Source organism: Zootoca vivipara, chromosome 4 (genome assembly GCF_963506605.1).
Source record: "Zootoca vivipara chromosome 4, rZooViv1.1, whole genome shotgun sequence".
NCBI classification, from domain to species: Eukaryota; Metazoa; Chordata; class Lepidosauria; order Squamata; family Lacertidae; genus Zootoca; species Zootoca vivipara.
The window spans coordinates 40,287,691-40,304,206 of NC_083279.1; the positions used below are offsets into that span (position 1 = coordinate 40,287,691).

The following is a 16,516-nucleotide window of genomic DNA, read 5'->3' on the forward strand; positions in this document are numbered from 1 at the left end:
CCTGTTGCTAGGCGACAGGCGACAGGTGTTCGAGTGCGGCGCCTGCGGGCTCTTGAGTCGAGGCTGGCCACGATGTTGAGCAGGACCTCTCGCCTGGCAGGAGACAGCAGAGCAAAGCGGAGGTAAGGGCGTCGGATAACCCGGGAGCCTGTCTCTGGGCTGAAAGTGAGCTATGCTTTTCCAATTCTATCGTGAATTTGTTAAGGATAGAGCAGGAGGAGGTGGCCGTGCGGGTTGGCACCTTTTCGCGTGGCGGCTTTTACCATCCTCATGTGAGGCAGACGCTCAGTAAATGTAGCTTCGCCCACGTGCTGAATTTCGGCCTCACCCAACTGTTAAGGAACCGCGAAATAAAACGAATTACACACATGTAATAGCCGTTCTGAAAATGCTTTTTAAAAAAATACATTGAGTTTTCCATAAGGCTCACCATTGCCATCTCGTGTCACATTGTATATTGCACTTGAAACACGCTTAAAACGTTTTATTTGCAGCTGTATAGCTACCGTGTTTCCCACATTTTAAGACACCGTCTTATATTTATTTTACTCAAGAAAATAAGCCTATGGCTTATTTTCGGGGGGTGTCTTGGTTTTTTTATTAAGCAATCTATTTTTTATTAAGCAATCTTGCAGCAGCGCCACTCGGTTCAAGGCAGCGGGACCCAGCAGTGTCATCCTCATCCTCCCACTGCTGTTGCTGCTGCTAGCCCCTGGGGGCCGCGGAGGACGGAGGCAGGCGCCCAAAAGCGGCGACAAGGCTGGCTGGCTGGCGGAGGAGGTGGTGGAGGTGGAAAAAGGGAGGCGGGTGGAGAGGGCACACAGCTCACTCGCTTGGCTAGGCGGCCTTCCCTGCTGCCGCACCACCAGCCACCGCTGCAGCCCTTGTGGGAGCCGCCTGGCTGGCTGCTGGCTGGAGGGGTGCATACCCGAGCGGGAGCCGCTGCTGCCGTTGCCGGAGGAGGAGGAGCCTCCCGCTGCTGTTGCTACGCCGGAGGAGGAGGAGGGAGGCGCATCGCGGCCAGACCCGAGCGGGAGCCGCTGCTGCCGTTGCCGGAGGAGGAGGAGCCTCCCGCTGCTGTTGCTATGCCGGAGGAGGAGGAGGGAGGCGCATCGCGGCCAGACCCGAGCGGGAGCCGCTGCTGCCGTTGCCGGAGGAGGAGGAGCCTCCCGCTGCTGTTGCTACGCCGGAGGAGGAGGAGGGAGGCGCATCGCGGCCAGACGCACACAAGGAAGGCCGGCCAAAGGGAGCCCGCAGCCGCTCAACAGCACCTCGGCTCCGCTGGGCTTAGCTTCTCTGCCTTGCAGCCGGCTGTGGCTGCCGCCGCCGCCGCCGCTGCCTGTTGTCACAGGAGAGGCAGGGAGCGAGCAAAAGAGGGCGCGTGCTGGCCCAGAAGGAGGAGAAAAGGTGCAGACGGGGAGAGATGGGCGCCCCAAAGCGCCCTGACCATTGGATGTATTCGCTGCCTCCCAGGGTCGAAAAGGAAAGCACCAGTAGCCCCAATAGGAAAGACAGGCCTGCTCCAGAGGGACAGGAAGAGGCTTCCCCCCCCTCTCCCTGTGCGCTCAGCAGGCGGTGGAGAAATCAGCTGAGAGGCGCGTTTTCCCCCCATGCCTGTTGCTGGTTCGCTGGCTCCCTGAGCACACAGGAGGGGCTGAGGAGGTGACAGAAACAATGGTGGCTTACTTTCGGGGTACGTCTTACTTATCTTACTTCTAGAAAAACCCTCCCATGGCTTACTTTCTGACTACGTATTAAAAAAGGGGAAACACGGTAGCTGAGTTCCTAGTCTAAGCATACCACGGGTTTAAGTCCCAAACGGCGGCTTCTAACGTATTTGCAGGAGGAGCCTAACGTAACATGTTGAAAAGTTGGAAAAACCTAATCAATCTTTAAATATGAATATGGATCTGTGCGGACTCTGGCCCCCAAAACTACAAGGGTTGAACAAATAGAACACCTTGTTTTGTGAGCAGTTTTCTGACGAATATATGTTCTTTTATGGCTCACAAACATTGGCCTAAAGAGCACAGTTTAATCTATGTTGAAGGGTGGCACCTTTTTGATGGTCAGAAACCAGTATTAGAAACTCATATATGACAGCTAGGAGCTAAATGGTACTTTAAGTTATGGATACAACAACGGAATGTTTAGCCATGCTTTTTTTAATAACAAGAATGCAAAGCTGTAAATGAATGAATTGCAGCTAAATTATGTTCATTTTTCACATGGTCTAGTCCTTCCCCTGCTCACCCCCCTAATATTCTTAAGAGCAGGGGTAGGGAGCCTCAGGCCCACGGGCCGGATGCGGCCCAATCATCTTCTCAATCCGGCCCCCGGACGGTCTGGAAATCAGCGTGTTTTTACATGAGTAGAATGTGTCCTTTTATTTAAAATGCATCTCTGGGTTATTTGTGGGGCAAAGGAATTCGGTCATTTTTTTCCCTTCAAAATATACTCCGGCCCACCGCATGGTCTGAGGGACGGTGGCTGAAAAAGGTTGCTGACCCCTGCATAAGAGGGTCTCTTCTCCAGCCTTCAGAGAGTAGCTGGAAGTGGGGAGGCAGGAAAAGGTCCTCCTTTCCTTCCACTTTGCAGGTTTAATCTGAAATTTTAGGCGCAGTACTGCACCTATAGCTCAAACTGCTTGTGCTAATGGAATTCCCTGTTCTCAAATGTGTCTAGAACAATGGGAGTTTCAAACATTGTCAGAAACTTTGTGTCTTCAATAGCTGCAAAACAGAAAGCATCAGGGATGCTCTTTCCAGCATGTGGGTGCAGGCTGGCACAGAGCTTGTATCAGGCCTGGGGGCTGGAGTCTTGTTAGGGTAAAGTTATAAACTCAAACAGCATAAGTTTGGCAGGCCCCTGGCGGACCCGCCCTGGCTGTCATAGTTCTCTGAGGTCCAGGACAAGTGTACCCAGCTATGCACCCTTCCTCCCCGTATGAGCCTGTGGGGATGTAATTGATTTCTGGCAATAGTTTTAAGTTCCAAACACCATAGTCTGGTGACTTGCAATTTATTCCACCAGGTATCATCCTGACACAGCAGCAAAAACTATTCAGAAGGCGTGGTGGAGTCACACAAGGATACGGTTGTATAGACTCATGAAACATACAATTCGGGCAGCGGTATGCTCTTGCACGTGGTTTGGGCTGACTAGATGTAGTCCTATAGTTTAATGTGTCGTCATATCTCTATTTTTAAAGTGGTTTCCCTTTGTATGAATGCATTGAGGAATAGAAACAAGCTCTAGCTTGCAAGGGGTACCCCTCAAGGTATCATGAATGTATTTGTTTTGTTTGCAGCAGTATACACACAAATATTCCAAAGCCAGCAGGGACCCAGGGATAATGCTTTCATGCTCTCTGTCACTGTTGGCAGTAGAAATATGCTAACACAGAGGGTCTGGGCTGTGTGGTGTAAGAGGAAAGCCCATCAGAAAGTTGCTGCATCCTAAATTGTTGAGGAGCAAGAATTGATTTTTGGCCATTTCCCCATCAGGAATAATTATTGCTCCTGAAAGTAAAACAGTACGAATTCAGAAGCTCAGAGGTGGGCCACAATTGGTTTAAGATTTTAAAGGTCTAACCAGCACAGTGAATTGAGGCCAGAAATAAATTGGTAACCAATACAGAAGGCTACTATATTAGATAATATACCGTGTTTCTCCGAAAATAAGACACCGTCATATTTATTTTTCCTAAAAAAAAAAACACCATGGCTTTTTTTCAGGGGATGTCTTATTTTTTCCTCCTCCTGCCGCAGCTGGCACTGCTGCTGCGCCTATCACTATGTCTTATTTTTGGGGTATGGCTTATATTCCTTGAATGCTTAAAAAGCCTGCTATGGTTTATTTTATGACTACGTCTTAAAATAGGGGAAACGGGTAATTGAAGTCAAAACCATAGTAGATGCATTTGTTTGAAGTTGTCCAACCATCTTCAAAGCAACTAGATATAGAGTGCATTACATTATCCTGTATGTGGTTGAAGCATGAGGCCAACCCCAGTTACTCTAGATTGTGCACAAGTTGGTGCACAAACTGAAGTTGATAAAAAGCACTTCTGGCCATTGTTACCACCTGGTTATCCAGGGACCAGGCTCTGACCAGAAGTACCCCCCCCCCAACAATCTGAAAGACTCTTCATTACTCCGTCTTCCATGCCTTTCAAACCAAATAACCAAAATAATGACCCAACTGTTACTTTTTTCTAATTTGTCTGAAGATGTGTTGGTTTGCTGCAGACCCTGTAATAGCCAATGCCTCAACATTCTAGTTGAAGTTAGATGTTGACGGGCACCTGTTCTTTTTCAGACTGAAAAGGTGACTATATAAATGGGCCTTCAACAGAAAGTTGCAGTGTGCCATGTTCCTATTCAGGGTTCTAGTTAGCCATGCGTTCTTCCTGCATACTCCATTCCTCCAATTTTCCATTCCCATCCATATAGACCCTCAACATTCTGTGGTCACTGAGTTTGTTTCTTATTTTGATTTGGGGAGTAGTTGCTGTTTACAAGAGGGGTTGTCCTTAGAATAATTTCTACTTCTGTACATTGATGTTAATTTTAAATTATAAAATTAAAGTCTGGACTTAACCATCCAGGCCGTCCAGGGGTCCATTACTTTTTTTTACCTTCATATGTACATTTTATTGTTATCTGCTCTAGAATTGTTATTCACAGTGAAAAGCAATATAGATTTTTTTTGCTTTTTCTTTCTTTTGTTTTGTCTCATATATACTTAATTTTTTTTGCAAGATATATTTTAAATGCTGCGTTAAAACAAAGCTTGTTGAAAACTCTCTGAGCAAGACATATATTTTATTTCAGGAGTATTGCATTACCGATGATATTTTGAAAAGAGTGTGTCCTTTGGAAGCTGAACTTCTTAAAGACCCTACTCTTAAGTGCAGAGTTCGATTCAGGTAAAAGTACTGTACTAAATTTCCATGCCTTGGTTTAATATATTTTGTTTAGTTTTATGGTCTCTTTCTTCACCTTTGTGGGCTGATTCCAATGGAGTATGTTTCTTCTAAAGAAGAGTAATTGAGAATGAATTGTTCCTATTGATAAATGAACAAATGTATTATTCTACTTTGTGTGGCAGTAGCTTAATAAGAACAGTAGTATACATGAATCGTAAGCATCTCATAGTGATACTTTACTATGAAAAAACACCAATATAGACTCAATCTGAGCGGGCTTTAATGATGACAGTAACTAAGGCTGCAGTCCTACATATCTCTTTCTGCTTGATATGCTGATTTTCAACATGCAGGAGGTACAGATAGAGAGAAAGAAAGAAATAAAGAAAGAAAGATAGATAGGCCTTTAGACAGCTTATAGTCTGAAATGATACAGACTTTATCAAGTGATTTTACTGAACATAAACATTTGATCTTATTTCCTTATAACTATGTCCTAGATTGTTGCCTTAAACACACTTGAGTCCCACCCATATATTTCCATTGACTTGATAGCATTGGCAGAGCTGCTGTTAAGAGAGGGCAGCAAGAGATCTATTTTCACTTCTTCCTCCCAAGATGTGCCAAGACTCACTGGTCAGCTATATGTTTAGCACTGTACATTCAATTCTAGTCCAGTGAGGCAAAATGTGTTCTCTGTTCCCAGCAGATAGAGATCCAGAAAGGAAAACATTTTACACACATAAGGTAGAATTCAACATTGTGCTAATTTGATCATTCTGTCAATGCAAGCATTTCATTTCTTTCAATGCAACCATTTCTTCCTTCATGCACTATTCTGGGGGTTCTCCTGACCCAGAGCAGATTTGGGGGAAGAGGAGGGGGAAGCTCCATTGCAATATTGGGAATCCTTGCCCTGGCTTCCACTAGCGAATCAGGTTAGTTTAATCCACCCCATAGACCTGAATTTCCAAACAGATTGGAGCTAATCCCATACCTTTCAAGGGAACATACTCTTAACATGTGTTTGGGATTAAGGATATAATTCGTTTGATTGCCTTTGTTAAATAAAACCACAGATGGATTTTTAAAACATTGCCAAATATATTATTTAAATTAGAACCAAAGTGAAAACAGTCACTTCCATTGCCAAACATTAAATAAGATTAAAAAAAATCCTTCAGTAGCACCTTAAAGACCAACTAAGTTTATATTTTGGTATGAGCTTTCGTGTGCATGCACACTTCTTCAGATACACACTTCTGGCCATTGTGCATGCACACGAAAGCTCATACCAAAATATAAACTTAGTTGGTCTTTAAGGTGCTACTGAAGGAATTAAATAAGATGTTTAATAACAATAGGTACCAGTAATTAAGTTCTGGTGTTTCCCCTCCCTTCAGATTAGCTGGATCTGATTTTCCCCCTTTCGTTGTGTTCAAGATATTTTGCAAGTCAAGAGACCAAAACACCCATTACATCACTGGGAAAAGCGTAATAACAGCAACAAGTGAGGTAACCTATTGGATTTTTTTTTTAATGTTCTGTATCATCTGTTACTTAAGATTGAAACTATAATAAGTTGTTCTTTATATTTAAAACACACCATTCTTTACTTATGATACCTTTACACCAGCTGTGAGGAATCGGAATTGTAGAGTTGGAAGGGATCATGAGGGTCAACAATTCCAACCCCCTGCAATGCAATGCAGAAATCTCAGTCCATGGGCCTAAGTAAGCCAAGCAGAGATCCTAATTTAGCCAGTGAGGAAGTCAAATTACTGGGAACCGTGGGAGGAAGTGATCATGTTCTCTTGGGTTTCATTATATAGAAGCAAGGAAAAGCTGAGTACAGTATAGTTGGATACCCACTCTGAACTTGAAGGCTAATTTCAGAAATCTTAAGGAACTACTGGGTGAGATGCCATAGTCAGAAATACTTAAAGAGAAGGGAGTCCAAGATGGACGGGAGTTTCTTAAAGGTGAAATATTGAAGGCACAAATGGAGACAATTCCAACAAGAGCAAAAACAAGGGTCTGGAAACCAAGCCTGATGAGGAACAGTTGAGGGAATTGGGTGTGATGGAAAATTAGAGACTGAGAGGAGACAAGATAGCTGTCTTCAAATATCTAATGAGTTGTCAAATGGAAGATGGAGCAAGCTTGTTTTCTTCTGCTCTGGAGGGTAGGACTTGAACTAATGGCTTCAAATTAAAAGAAAGGAAATTCCGACTAAACATCAAAACTTTCTGACAGTAAGACCTATTTGACAGTAGAACGGTCTCCCTCGGGCGGTGGTGGAATCTCCTTCCTTGGACGTTTTAAAGCCTAGGTTAGATGGCTATCTAACATATGCTTTACTTGAGATTCCTGCAGTGCAGGAGGTTGGACTAGATGACCCTTGGGATCCCTTCACCTCTACAATTCTATGATTCTTTAGAATTTTTTGAGTTATTAGTCTTACTGGTTCTAAGATATCACAGGTAGTGTATAGATTGCCCTCCCCATCAATACCTGCTTCTTCACATTGTGAAGATGCACACACTTTGTACGGAGTACATATTCATGCTATTCTTCCCTCTCAAAAACTGATGTGGGTGCATGTAACACTTAGCTCATGGTGGAAAGCAGGATGCAGCTACATTTCCTTCATGAGACTAGGATTATTTTCCACTAAGCTTCTGAACTGTGCCTTAGAAAATACATCATCAAGCTCCTATAAAATTTTCAGATACAAAATTGATGCACTTTTGATTATAATGGTATAATCAGGCTGAGATTTGTCTTGAATGCATGAGGATTTCAGAATGGTGATTTAGGGTAGAGTTACAGTGACACTGAGGCTATTTTCTACATTTTCTGATGATTGATAGGCGGCTGTTGATGCTTGCAAGTTAATGGGATACCGGACGTATTATAATCAGATACTGCAGGATGAACTCCAGCATAAGAAATACGGAATAACAGAGGAGTTGGATGTGGCTACAATAAGAGACCACGTACAAGTAAGCAATGCTTATGTTCTCCACCCCTTATGCCATAATTAATTAATCTGATAATGAAAAAGACCGAACACGTGGGAAGGGTTGGAGGAGGGAATGAATGAGTCCAAGACCCTGCTTTCAGTCTCACTTGGGAAGAGGTTTGGAGGAAGATCTGAACAGCCCCAAAGTCAACTTAAATACAACACTAGTAAGAGCAAGGCAACAACATATTACCACACACACTGTGAAATTTATGTATTTGTAAAATTCAGTTAAATAATCCAGGCAACAGATCCTATAGAAAATATTATGTTAGCAGTAATAATATACAATGCAACCCTACATATGTTAGAAGTAAGTTCCACTGCATTCAGAGGCACTTACTTCACAGAATTGGAGCCTTGGGGTTCATTTTATTGGCTGATAAAATGGAAGAATTGCAGTAAAGAGGGTAGTTTACAAAAGATAACCAGAGAATCCTAGTACAACTTTCTCATACATATTGTTCCTTCATGACTGTCTAGTATAGCAATCTCTTGGATGAGGTTCCAGCATACTATGGTGGCAGACATAACTGCTGGAGAAGGCTGTCTTTACATGATTTTCCCAGATCAATGATTGTGTATGACATCATGGACTATGCACAGTCTGGGAAGCTATCTACCAGACTTAGGATGGAATTGCCATTTCTGCTGCTGAGGCCACAGAATGAAGAAACGTGTCGTGCTCAAATCATGGCTATTTGTCAAATCAGGTAAATCAGAGTTTTCCAAACTCCTCATGTTGGTGACACACGTTTTAGAAATGCATCATTTCACATCATAGTAATTCAGTTTTACTAGTAAACTTGGAGATTAAACTAATCCCTTTCCAGCCCCGGGAGGAGCGCGGAGAATGTTCACGTGACACACCTACACACTGCAGCCAACACGCTAATGTGTCATGACACACAGTTTGAAAAGCTCTAGGTATATCATATCAGCTGCCATGCTTGATAATTTGGACCTTCTTTCTTCCCTTGTGTTTCTTTCTCTCTCTCTCTCTCTCTCTCTCTCTCTTTGTAAATAGCAAATAAAATGGTGTGAAATTAGTTTCCATTCCTCCTTGCCCACCCAATGAGTGCTGCTTTTTAATAATAATAATAAAACAAAGATGTAGCACCTGCACTCCCATACCCTGAGACAGATGTGGGAAGGCTGGCAGCCAGACCTCTTCTATTCACAAAGCCACTAAAGCTGCAGGCCTTGTAAGATACCCAGGAATCCATCTTTGGCAGATAAACTATCAAGGTTTTTCAATTCCATTGTGTACCGTAGGCCTGATCCTGCATTCTGGGAAACCAGTTTCAGCATGATCCTGTCCTAGAATTTATGCCCAGCAGACAGAACAGGATCACTCTTAAATCCCACTCTCCCATCAGAGTCCCAAGATACACTGGCACAGTAAACTCACAACAGCAGGCAGAGAGCTACCACCAAGGCAAACTTTATGCCAGCTGGAGCCCAGAAGCACAAAGGGATGGATAATGTGAAAGAGTGTTGTGGGAAGAATAGGTTGCTCAAGAGGGGCTTTTTTTAGGAAAGCGGCTGTGGGTATCCACAACTCTAAATGGCTCATTTGCAACAGTCCAAATTCCATGCTGCTGGTTACATAGATAAGGGGTATAAAGAGCTATGAAGGCTTCTGCTCAAACATTAAAAGTTGCAGTCAACCACATTTCACAGATGGTCATAGAATTATTCCGAAGCACCAGTTTTGGCAAACACTTAATGAGCATTCTGCATACTTAATGAGAGAAATAATTAAACAAGATGGCCTTATATTTATATACGGTAACACACACACACACACACACACACACGTATATGTATATTTTCCCCGCACATCTGGCTGGGGCGGCTTCCAACAGAATATTAATAATAATAAAGACAAAGTGCATGACTGATATGGAATGGAATGTTTATTTGAAGACAGGTGTTCCCCCTTCTGGATATAGATAAGCATTGCTCTGACCTTAGCTGTCCACTTACAGCTCTTAGTTAATAAATTATTTTATTTTATATTATGATCTAAACAATGGCATATTATGTTTAGTTTCATAGCAGCTATGTATTTAAAGGGCTTTCCATGTAATGCTAAATGGCTCAGCTCCCATTAATTTATATTTAACATGATTTCAATGCAATAGATATTTGTGGTAGTTTCAGTATTTTGATAGTATGATACAGAAGTGTATTTTCATGTTGCTTTGTTTTTGCTTATTGTAATGTTTCATTGTGGCAGTGAAAAATATATCCGTTTAATAAACAAATGTGCAAGCATTACAATGCAGTTAGGCCTACTCATTCATACTGGTGGAACCTAATGCTGCACCCATTAAAACATTTTTAAAGTTGTAGTCCTATGCAGACTTAATTGGGACTAAATCCAGATTAACTTGGGGGCAGTTTGTTGAATAGGCATGCCTAGGATTACACTGTAAAGTAGGAATTTCCTTATTCTATAGTGAATGCTGATAACATTTTAATTTTGTACACTTATGTGGAGAAAGTGTTTAAAACATTGTTTACCCCCCAGATCTCCACCACAAATTCCCACAACTGCAATCCTCTCAAAACTGAGTAGAAAATCAGCACATAGAACTGGGCGTCGCTCTTACCAAGCTCAGAAGAAGAATGCAAAATTGAGGAGGGCTTATAGCCTTGAGAAACAAAGAGAGGTGAGCATGTTAAAAGAAAAATAAATTTTCAAATCAGATGCTGATAAATCTCACAGCTAGGATTCTACTAGTGTGTTTTAAAGTGCTTTTATTGTTTCTCCCCCTTGGGATGAACTTAGTAAGACAGTTCTAAGATTATGACCAGGGTAACACTACTTGTTCTACATAAAAGCCATCAGAAAAGTGAGGACAACAGCCTAACACTACCGTATGTCTAACTACGGTAATTGTTCTTGATCACCTATGCTGATAAACATTTGTGCAACTTACTAAATAAAGGGCCAAAAAAACTTTGTATTTTACTGATCCTATCATTTTTATTTTATTAAAAGGCATTTCGACATATTAGAAATCCATCTCCAAAATTTTAAAACAACACATTTGTAGCTTTGGCATGCAAAAAATGCAGGAATTAACGTTGATCTCAAGGGGTTGGCTGCAGTCCTTAATTGTAATAGACCTCCTAAAGAAACACCTGGTGTTTGAGATCTGCTTCTGACTAAGTGGCAATGCAAAAGGAACCCTGAACAGTTAAGTCCAGTCAAAGGTGACTATGGGGTTGCGGCACTCATCTCGCTTTCAGGCCAAGGGAGCTGGCATTCATCCACAGACAGCTTTCCAGGTCATGTGGCCAGCAGGACCAAACCGCTTCTGGCGCAACAGAACACTGTGACGGAAACTAGAGTGCATGGAAATGCCGTTTACTTTCCTACCGCAGGGGTTTCAAACCGCCGACCTCCTGATCGGCAAGCCCAAGAGGCTCAGAGGTTTAGAAAATAAGCTCTGCTTTAGTAAGTTACATTCTGCAACAAAACCTGTAATAGGGCCCCTATTGAAGGACACCATCCTGGTTGATGCATAGTGCATTGACTATTGCTACAACATAGCCTAGGAAGGAAGATTAGAGCAAACACTGCTCAAGTGTCCAATCCAAGACTGTCTTATATTTGTTTGTTTGCTACTTATTTATTATGGGGCGGGTTCAACTAAATGAACAAGAACTGCTAGTGCAACAGCCCCACACCCCTTTGTTGGCTCTGTGGGGGTCAGGAGAACTCCCATAGAACAGTGCACAGGGGAGGAGGGCGATGGTTCCATTTGGGAAGCAAAAATTCTTGCACTAATGGAATGATCACCCTCATCCCACACTGAATTCTACCTTATAATGCAACATATACCATGGATTCTGTTTAGGAGTATGAGGCTAAACAACTAAGCTGTGATTTCTTCTTGGAATAATCTGTACTCTGTTATTTTGGAGCAGATGCTGAGAACTTCATCGTTAAGTGATCATTCAGACTCCACAGTCACTGAAGAGTCAAGCCGTGAAAGTGTTTTGTCAGATGAAGACTGGGAGCACGAGGCAGTGAAGCTATACGACTGGAGCAGATCCCTACGAGTGGAAGATATTGGGGGAGACTAACCCATTATAAAACTTATGTTCCCTTCCATTTCTTCTGATTGAATCACAGAATTGTAGAAAACAGATCATTTGTCCTGATGTGTGTAATTTTCTCCTACCATGCTGCAGTCATGAAGGACATGAATAGCATGTGAATAATTACTGTGGTGCTTTAGGAAATTCATGGTGCAGCAAGTTATTGTGCTATAGTAACGACGGTGGTGGTGGTATCATTAGCAGATAAGAGGGAAGGAAACATGACCTATAGGGAGAGAAGCAGAGTTATTTATCCTTAGAACCCACATGGACAACATTGAGAAGAGAGTAATAGTTTCCCTTTCTGAATTACAGCTAAGAGGGCACAAAGAGAGAAAGTTGGTGTATGATCTCCATTTTAAGTCATATTCTGGGTAGATCCATTTTGCAGGATGTGTATTTATTTCAAGGGGTCTACACTGAGTATGACACAGCAGGATATTGCCTGGTAAATTGCAATGTTAATCTAGTGTCCACTTTAGCATAGTCATTTGTGCTTGCTTACCAATTGGGCTGAATGTTTTAAATAAACAGTAATTTTTGAGTTAGGTCAACATGCTTGACTCATAGAAAAGAAGAACTTGAAGTATAATACACAATGGACAAAGTACCCTAAAGATTAAAAATATTTTATTTACATTTTTTTATATACAATTTTTACACATTAGTTTAAAAACAGAATAGAGTACATATGCATCACTGAACATAATGCATTCACAGCATGAGAGAAGTTAATGTTTGGAAACAGGTGGGAAGAAAAAATGCTTTTAGAAAGTTTAAAAGGACAGATCACAAGAATTTCATAGCAGCTCTGGGAACCTTCCTGGAAAAAGTACCCCAACACGCACATTTGAGTTTGCGTATATGTTTGAACAAAGTACTTCCATTTGATTCAGCACAGTTAGAAGATAGCTTTCCAAGTTAACTTGTCAAGACCATTGTTCATGAAACCTTTGCCAACTCATTCAGAACAACAGTAGAATTTATGCCATATAGGGATATGCCACTGCAGCCCGGTAACCTTTTCACCAGGAATGCAGAAAACCTGTGGCTCTCCACATGATGTTAAGATGCCCAATCTCCATCAGCCCCAGCCATCACATTTAATGATCAGGGTTTGTGGGAGTTGTGCTTCAACAACATTTGCAGACCCATAGTTTGCTTTACACTAGTACTCTTTTCCAGACTTCCAATGGCATTAATATTAATAGTAAAGATTACCAGTTATTGAGATTATAACTGGAATCCTGATCCTAACTCAATTCTATAATTTTGAAAAGTCCACCAAAGCAATCCAGATTAATCCAAATTTCTGTCTGCTTTTCTCTTTGCTACACTTATTTGGAACAAAAACTGCCACAGATAAGACATCACACTATAGGAAAACTAAGATTTTCAATTCCTATCACTTTAATGATGCAGTACATATTGTTTTACAGAGACATAAGATCACCCTTAATTGGCTTCTACAGTTTACACCATGCATGGGCAATCTTGATGCTACACTGCCCATTCTCCAGTTCAGAATTCACAATGTTTGTTCTCTCCAGAATAAAAGTATTCTGAACATTAGCAAGTTCTGTAACCAGGATTTAATAAGAAGAAAGCATTTCTCCCTTTAACTTATGAAACAAGCTAAAAGGACTAGCAGTGATGGAGTTCTACAGTATCATCCCAATTATTGTTTATTTAAGTTTGACTCCATCCGCATGGTTTCTAAAGGTTTCTAGCGGTGACTAATGGCCTAAGCATCATACTAAATATGTCTAGTTTTATGTATGCTATAACCTTCCAATTCTAGCTTTATCCTTTTTCTCAGCTACCATGTTTGGGGAGGGGGGAGTTGTGTCAACACAAACACGGCTTTATCTAGGCTTAGAATGATTGCAAACCTTTTCATCTATTAAATTGTTGGCTTATGTCACTAAAGTGCAAGAGTCAACTTTTCCATTAGTATGTAAACTCCTTGGAGCGCCACTGGTCCCTTAAAAAGCATTAAGAGCAGCCACTTATTTTCCAGCATTGTTTCCCTACAGTTGATGTACCCCACATGTCCCCCTTTCTTCTGAAACGTATGGGCCATATACCTTTACAGTCATACCTTGGTTTTCAAGCAGAATGTGTTCTGGAAGTCAGCTTGACTTCTGAAACGTTCAGAAACCAAGGAGCAACTTCCGATTGGCTACAGGAGCATCTTGCAGCCAATCAGAAGCCACGGAAGCTCCGCCAGATGTTTGGCTTCCGAGACAAAAGTTCGCAAACTGGAACACCTACTTCCGGGTTTGCGACGTTCAAGTTCCAAGTTGTTAAAAAAAACCCAAGGTACGACTGTATAATGCAGTACTGTATACTTAAGCTCATGTTAAACAAATTCCTTTCAGAACCTGAGGGCTTAAGTATTTGTTGGATTGTGGTTACTGTGTGTATGGAGTTTTTATGTTTCATGCCCCTTGTTTTGGCACCAGTTGAACAGGCAACTGAAGCAACAGTGCAAATGAAAACCATAGGGCTTAAAGTATTGAGCCTTTTATTATGAGCCTAGACTAGTCTGCCTAATACTTGACAAATTCTAGTCCATAATAGGAAATGTGTTGAGAATCAAAGGAAAAAGATGCAAGTACCTGATGCCAGAGAACTAGAATTTTGAACTAAAGAAAAGTTGGTGCATCCTTTTCTCTTATATTAAGCAAACAAACTCAAGTAATGCACAGAAGTTCTTTGAACATACTATTTGTTTCTGGCATCATAGGCAAAGTCAAGATAATAGGCTAAATATCATGGACACACATTCCAAGTTGACAAATATTTCTTAACCATATACAGTACAAGAGAAAAGAACAATACCATCCTTTAGATTTGAAACTGAATGCTTGATTTTGCTAGATGCTTGATTTTGGTTTTTCAAACCTGGTACATGGGGCAATGATAATAAAAACAAACACAATTAAACAACTCCAGTGTAAAAGATAGGAATTGAATAAAATAAGGCTGCAATTTCATGCAGACGTACTTGAGGGTAAGCCCCAATTCATTAGGGCTTCCAATAAAACATGTACAGAATTGGGCTTCTTAAACAGTTGCATTACAATGGAATGAAGAATAAAGGGTTGATAACCACAAGCACTAGAGATTTCTAAACAGGTTAAAATATTTTTACAGTCTTATCCTTCCATTCTTGGCTTGCCGTAATTCTCCAATATTTTACATTTGGTGAATCATTTCAGACTTAACTTCCTTTTATGCTGAAAGCAACAATGAAAACCAAATACCTAGTTCAAGTCAGAAGCTGAAAAGTGGTACATATGCAAAGCAATGACTTCTAAATCTTCTACACATTTGTTCTTTGTCAAAGGTTGAGAAACCCAGATAAATCATTTTTTAAAAGCTAATTTGATGCCTAAACTGATTCAGATGCACAGCACAGCACATGGTATAATCAGCTTCATTATACACGATTGTGTGTTTGAAAGCACTCTCACAACAAAGTGTCTTTGTTTATTTTTGCATGTGCAGAGATATTTTGGCCCATTTTACACAATGCTAAATCACTGTTTAGTATTGCATGCATGAGCAGCAGCAAGCCTTGGACCCCCTGCAATGGAAACATATTTTAAAGGTATTAGTTACAGGTAGGTAGCCGTGTTGGTCTGGATCGAAGTAAAATAAAAAAATTCCTTCAGTAGCACCTTAAAGACCAACTAAGTTTTTATTTTGGTATGAGCTTTCGTGTGCATGCACACTTCTTCAGATACAGTGAAATGGAAGTTTCCAGGCACTTATGTAGAGAAGGGGTGGGGAGGGGTGGGGATGGGGAGGGGGGATCACTCAGAAGGGTGGTGGAAATGGGTGATTGACTGACTGATAGCTGTTGATGACCGCAAACGACTGCAAATGGTTTTGCATGAAAAAGCAAGGGTTGAGATGGCTGAAGATCGCTTATCATGTATAATGAGATAAGAACCCGATATCTCTGTTCAAACCAGGTCCCTCCATGGTTTTGAGCTTGGTGATAAGTTGCAATTCAGCAACTTCTCTTTCCAGTCTATTTCTGAAATTCTTTTGTAGTAAGACAGCTACTTTGAGATCTTGTATAGAATGTCCTGGGAGATTGAAGTGTTCTCCTACTGGTTTTTCTGTCTTCTGGTTCCTGATGTCAGATTTATGTCCATGAACCAGAAGACAGAAAAACCAGTAGGAGAACACTTCAATCTCCCAGGACATTCTATACAAGATCTCAAAGTAGCTGTCTTACTACAAAAGAATTTCAGAAATAGACTGGAAAGAGAAGTTGCTGAATTGCAACTTATCACCAAGCTCAAAACCATGGAGGGACCTGGTTTGAACAGAGATATCGGGTTCTTATCTCATTATACATGATAAGCGATCTTCAGCCATCTCAACCCTTGCTTTTTCATGCAAAACCATTTGCAGTCGTTTGCGGTCAT

General features: G+C 41.5%; 1 protein-coding gene across 1 annotated transcript; it reads left to right on the top strand.

Moving 5' to 3' along the window:
• Positions 1 to 16: 16 nt before the first annotated feature.
• C4HXorf58 (chromosome 4 CXorf58 homolog) lies at positions 17 to 13,788 on the top strand. The gene is made up of 8 exons (XM_035116384.2): positions 17 to 122; positions 3,034 to 3,133; positions 4,836 to 4,930; positions 6,334 to 6,445; positions 7,804 to 7,935; positions 8,439 to 8,668; positions 10,492 to 10,633; positions 11,898 to 13,788. Exons 1-8 carry the CDS (start codon positions 73 to 75, stop codon positions 12,054 to 12,056), a joined length of 1,020 nt encoding a protein of 339 aa, XP_034972275.1. The 5' UTR covers positions 17 to 72; the 3' UTR covers positions 12,057 to 13,788.
• The last annotated feature ends 2,728 nt before the right edge of the window (positions 13,789 to 16,516 follow it).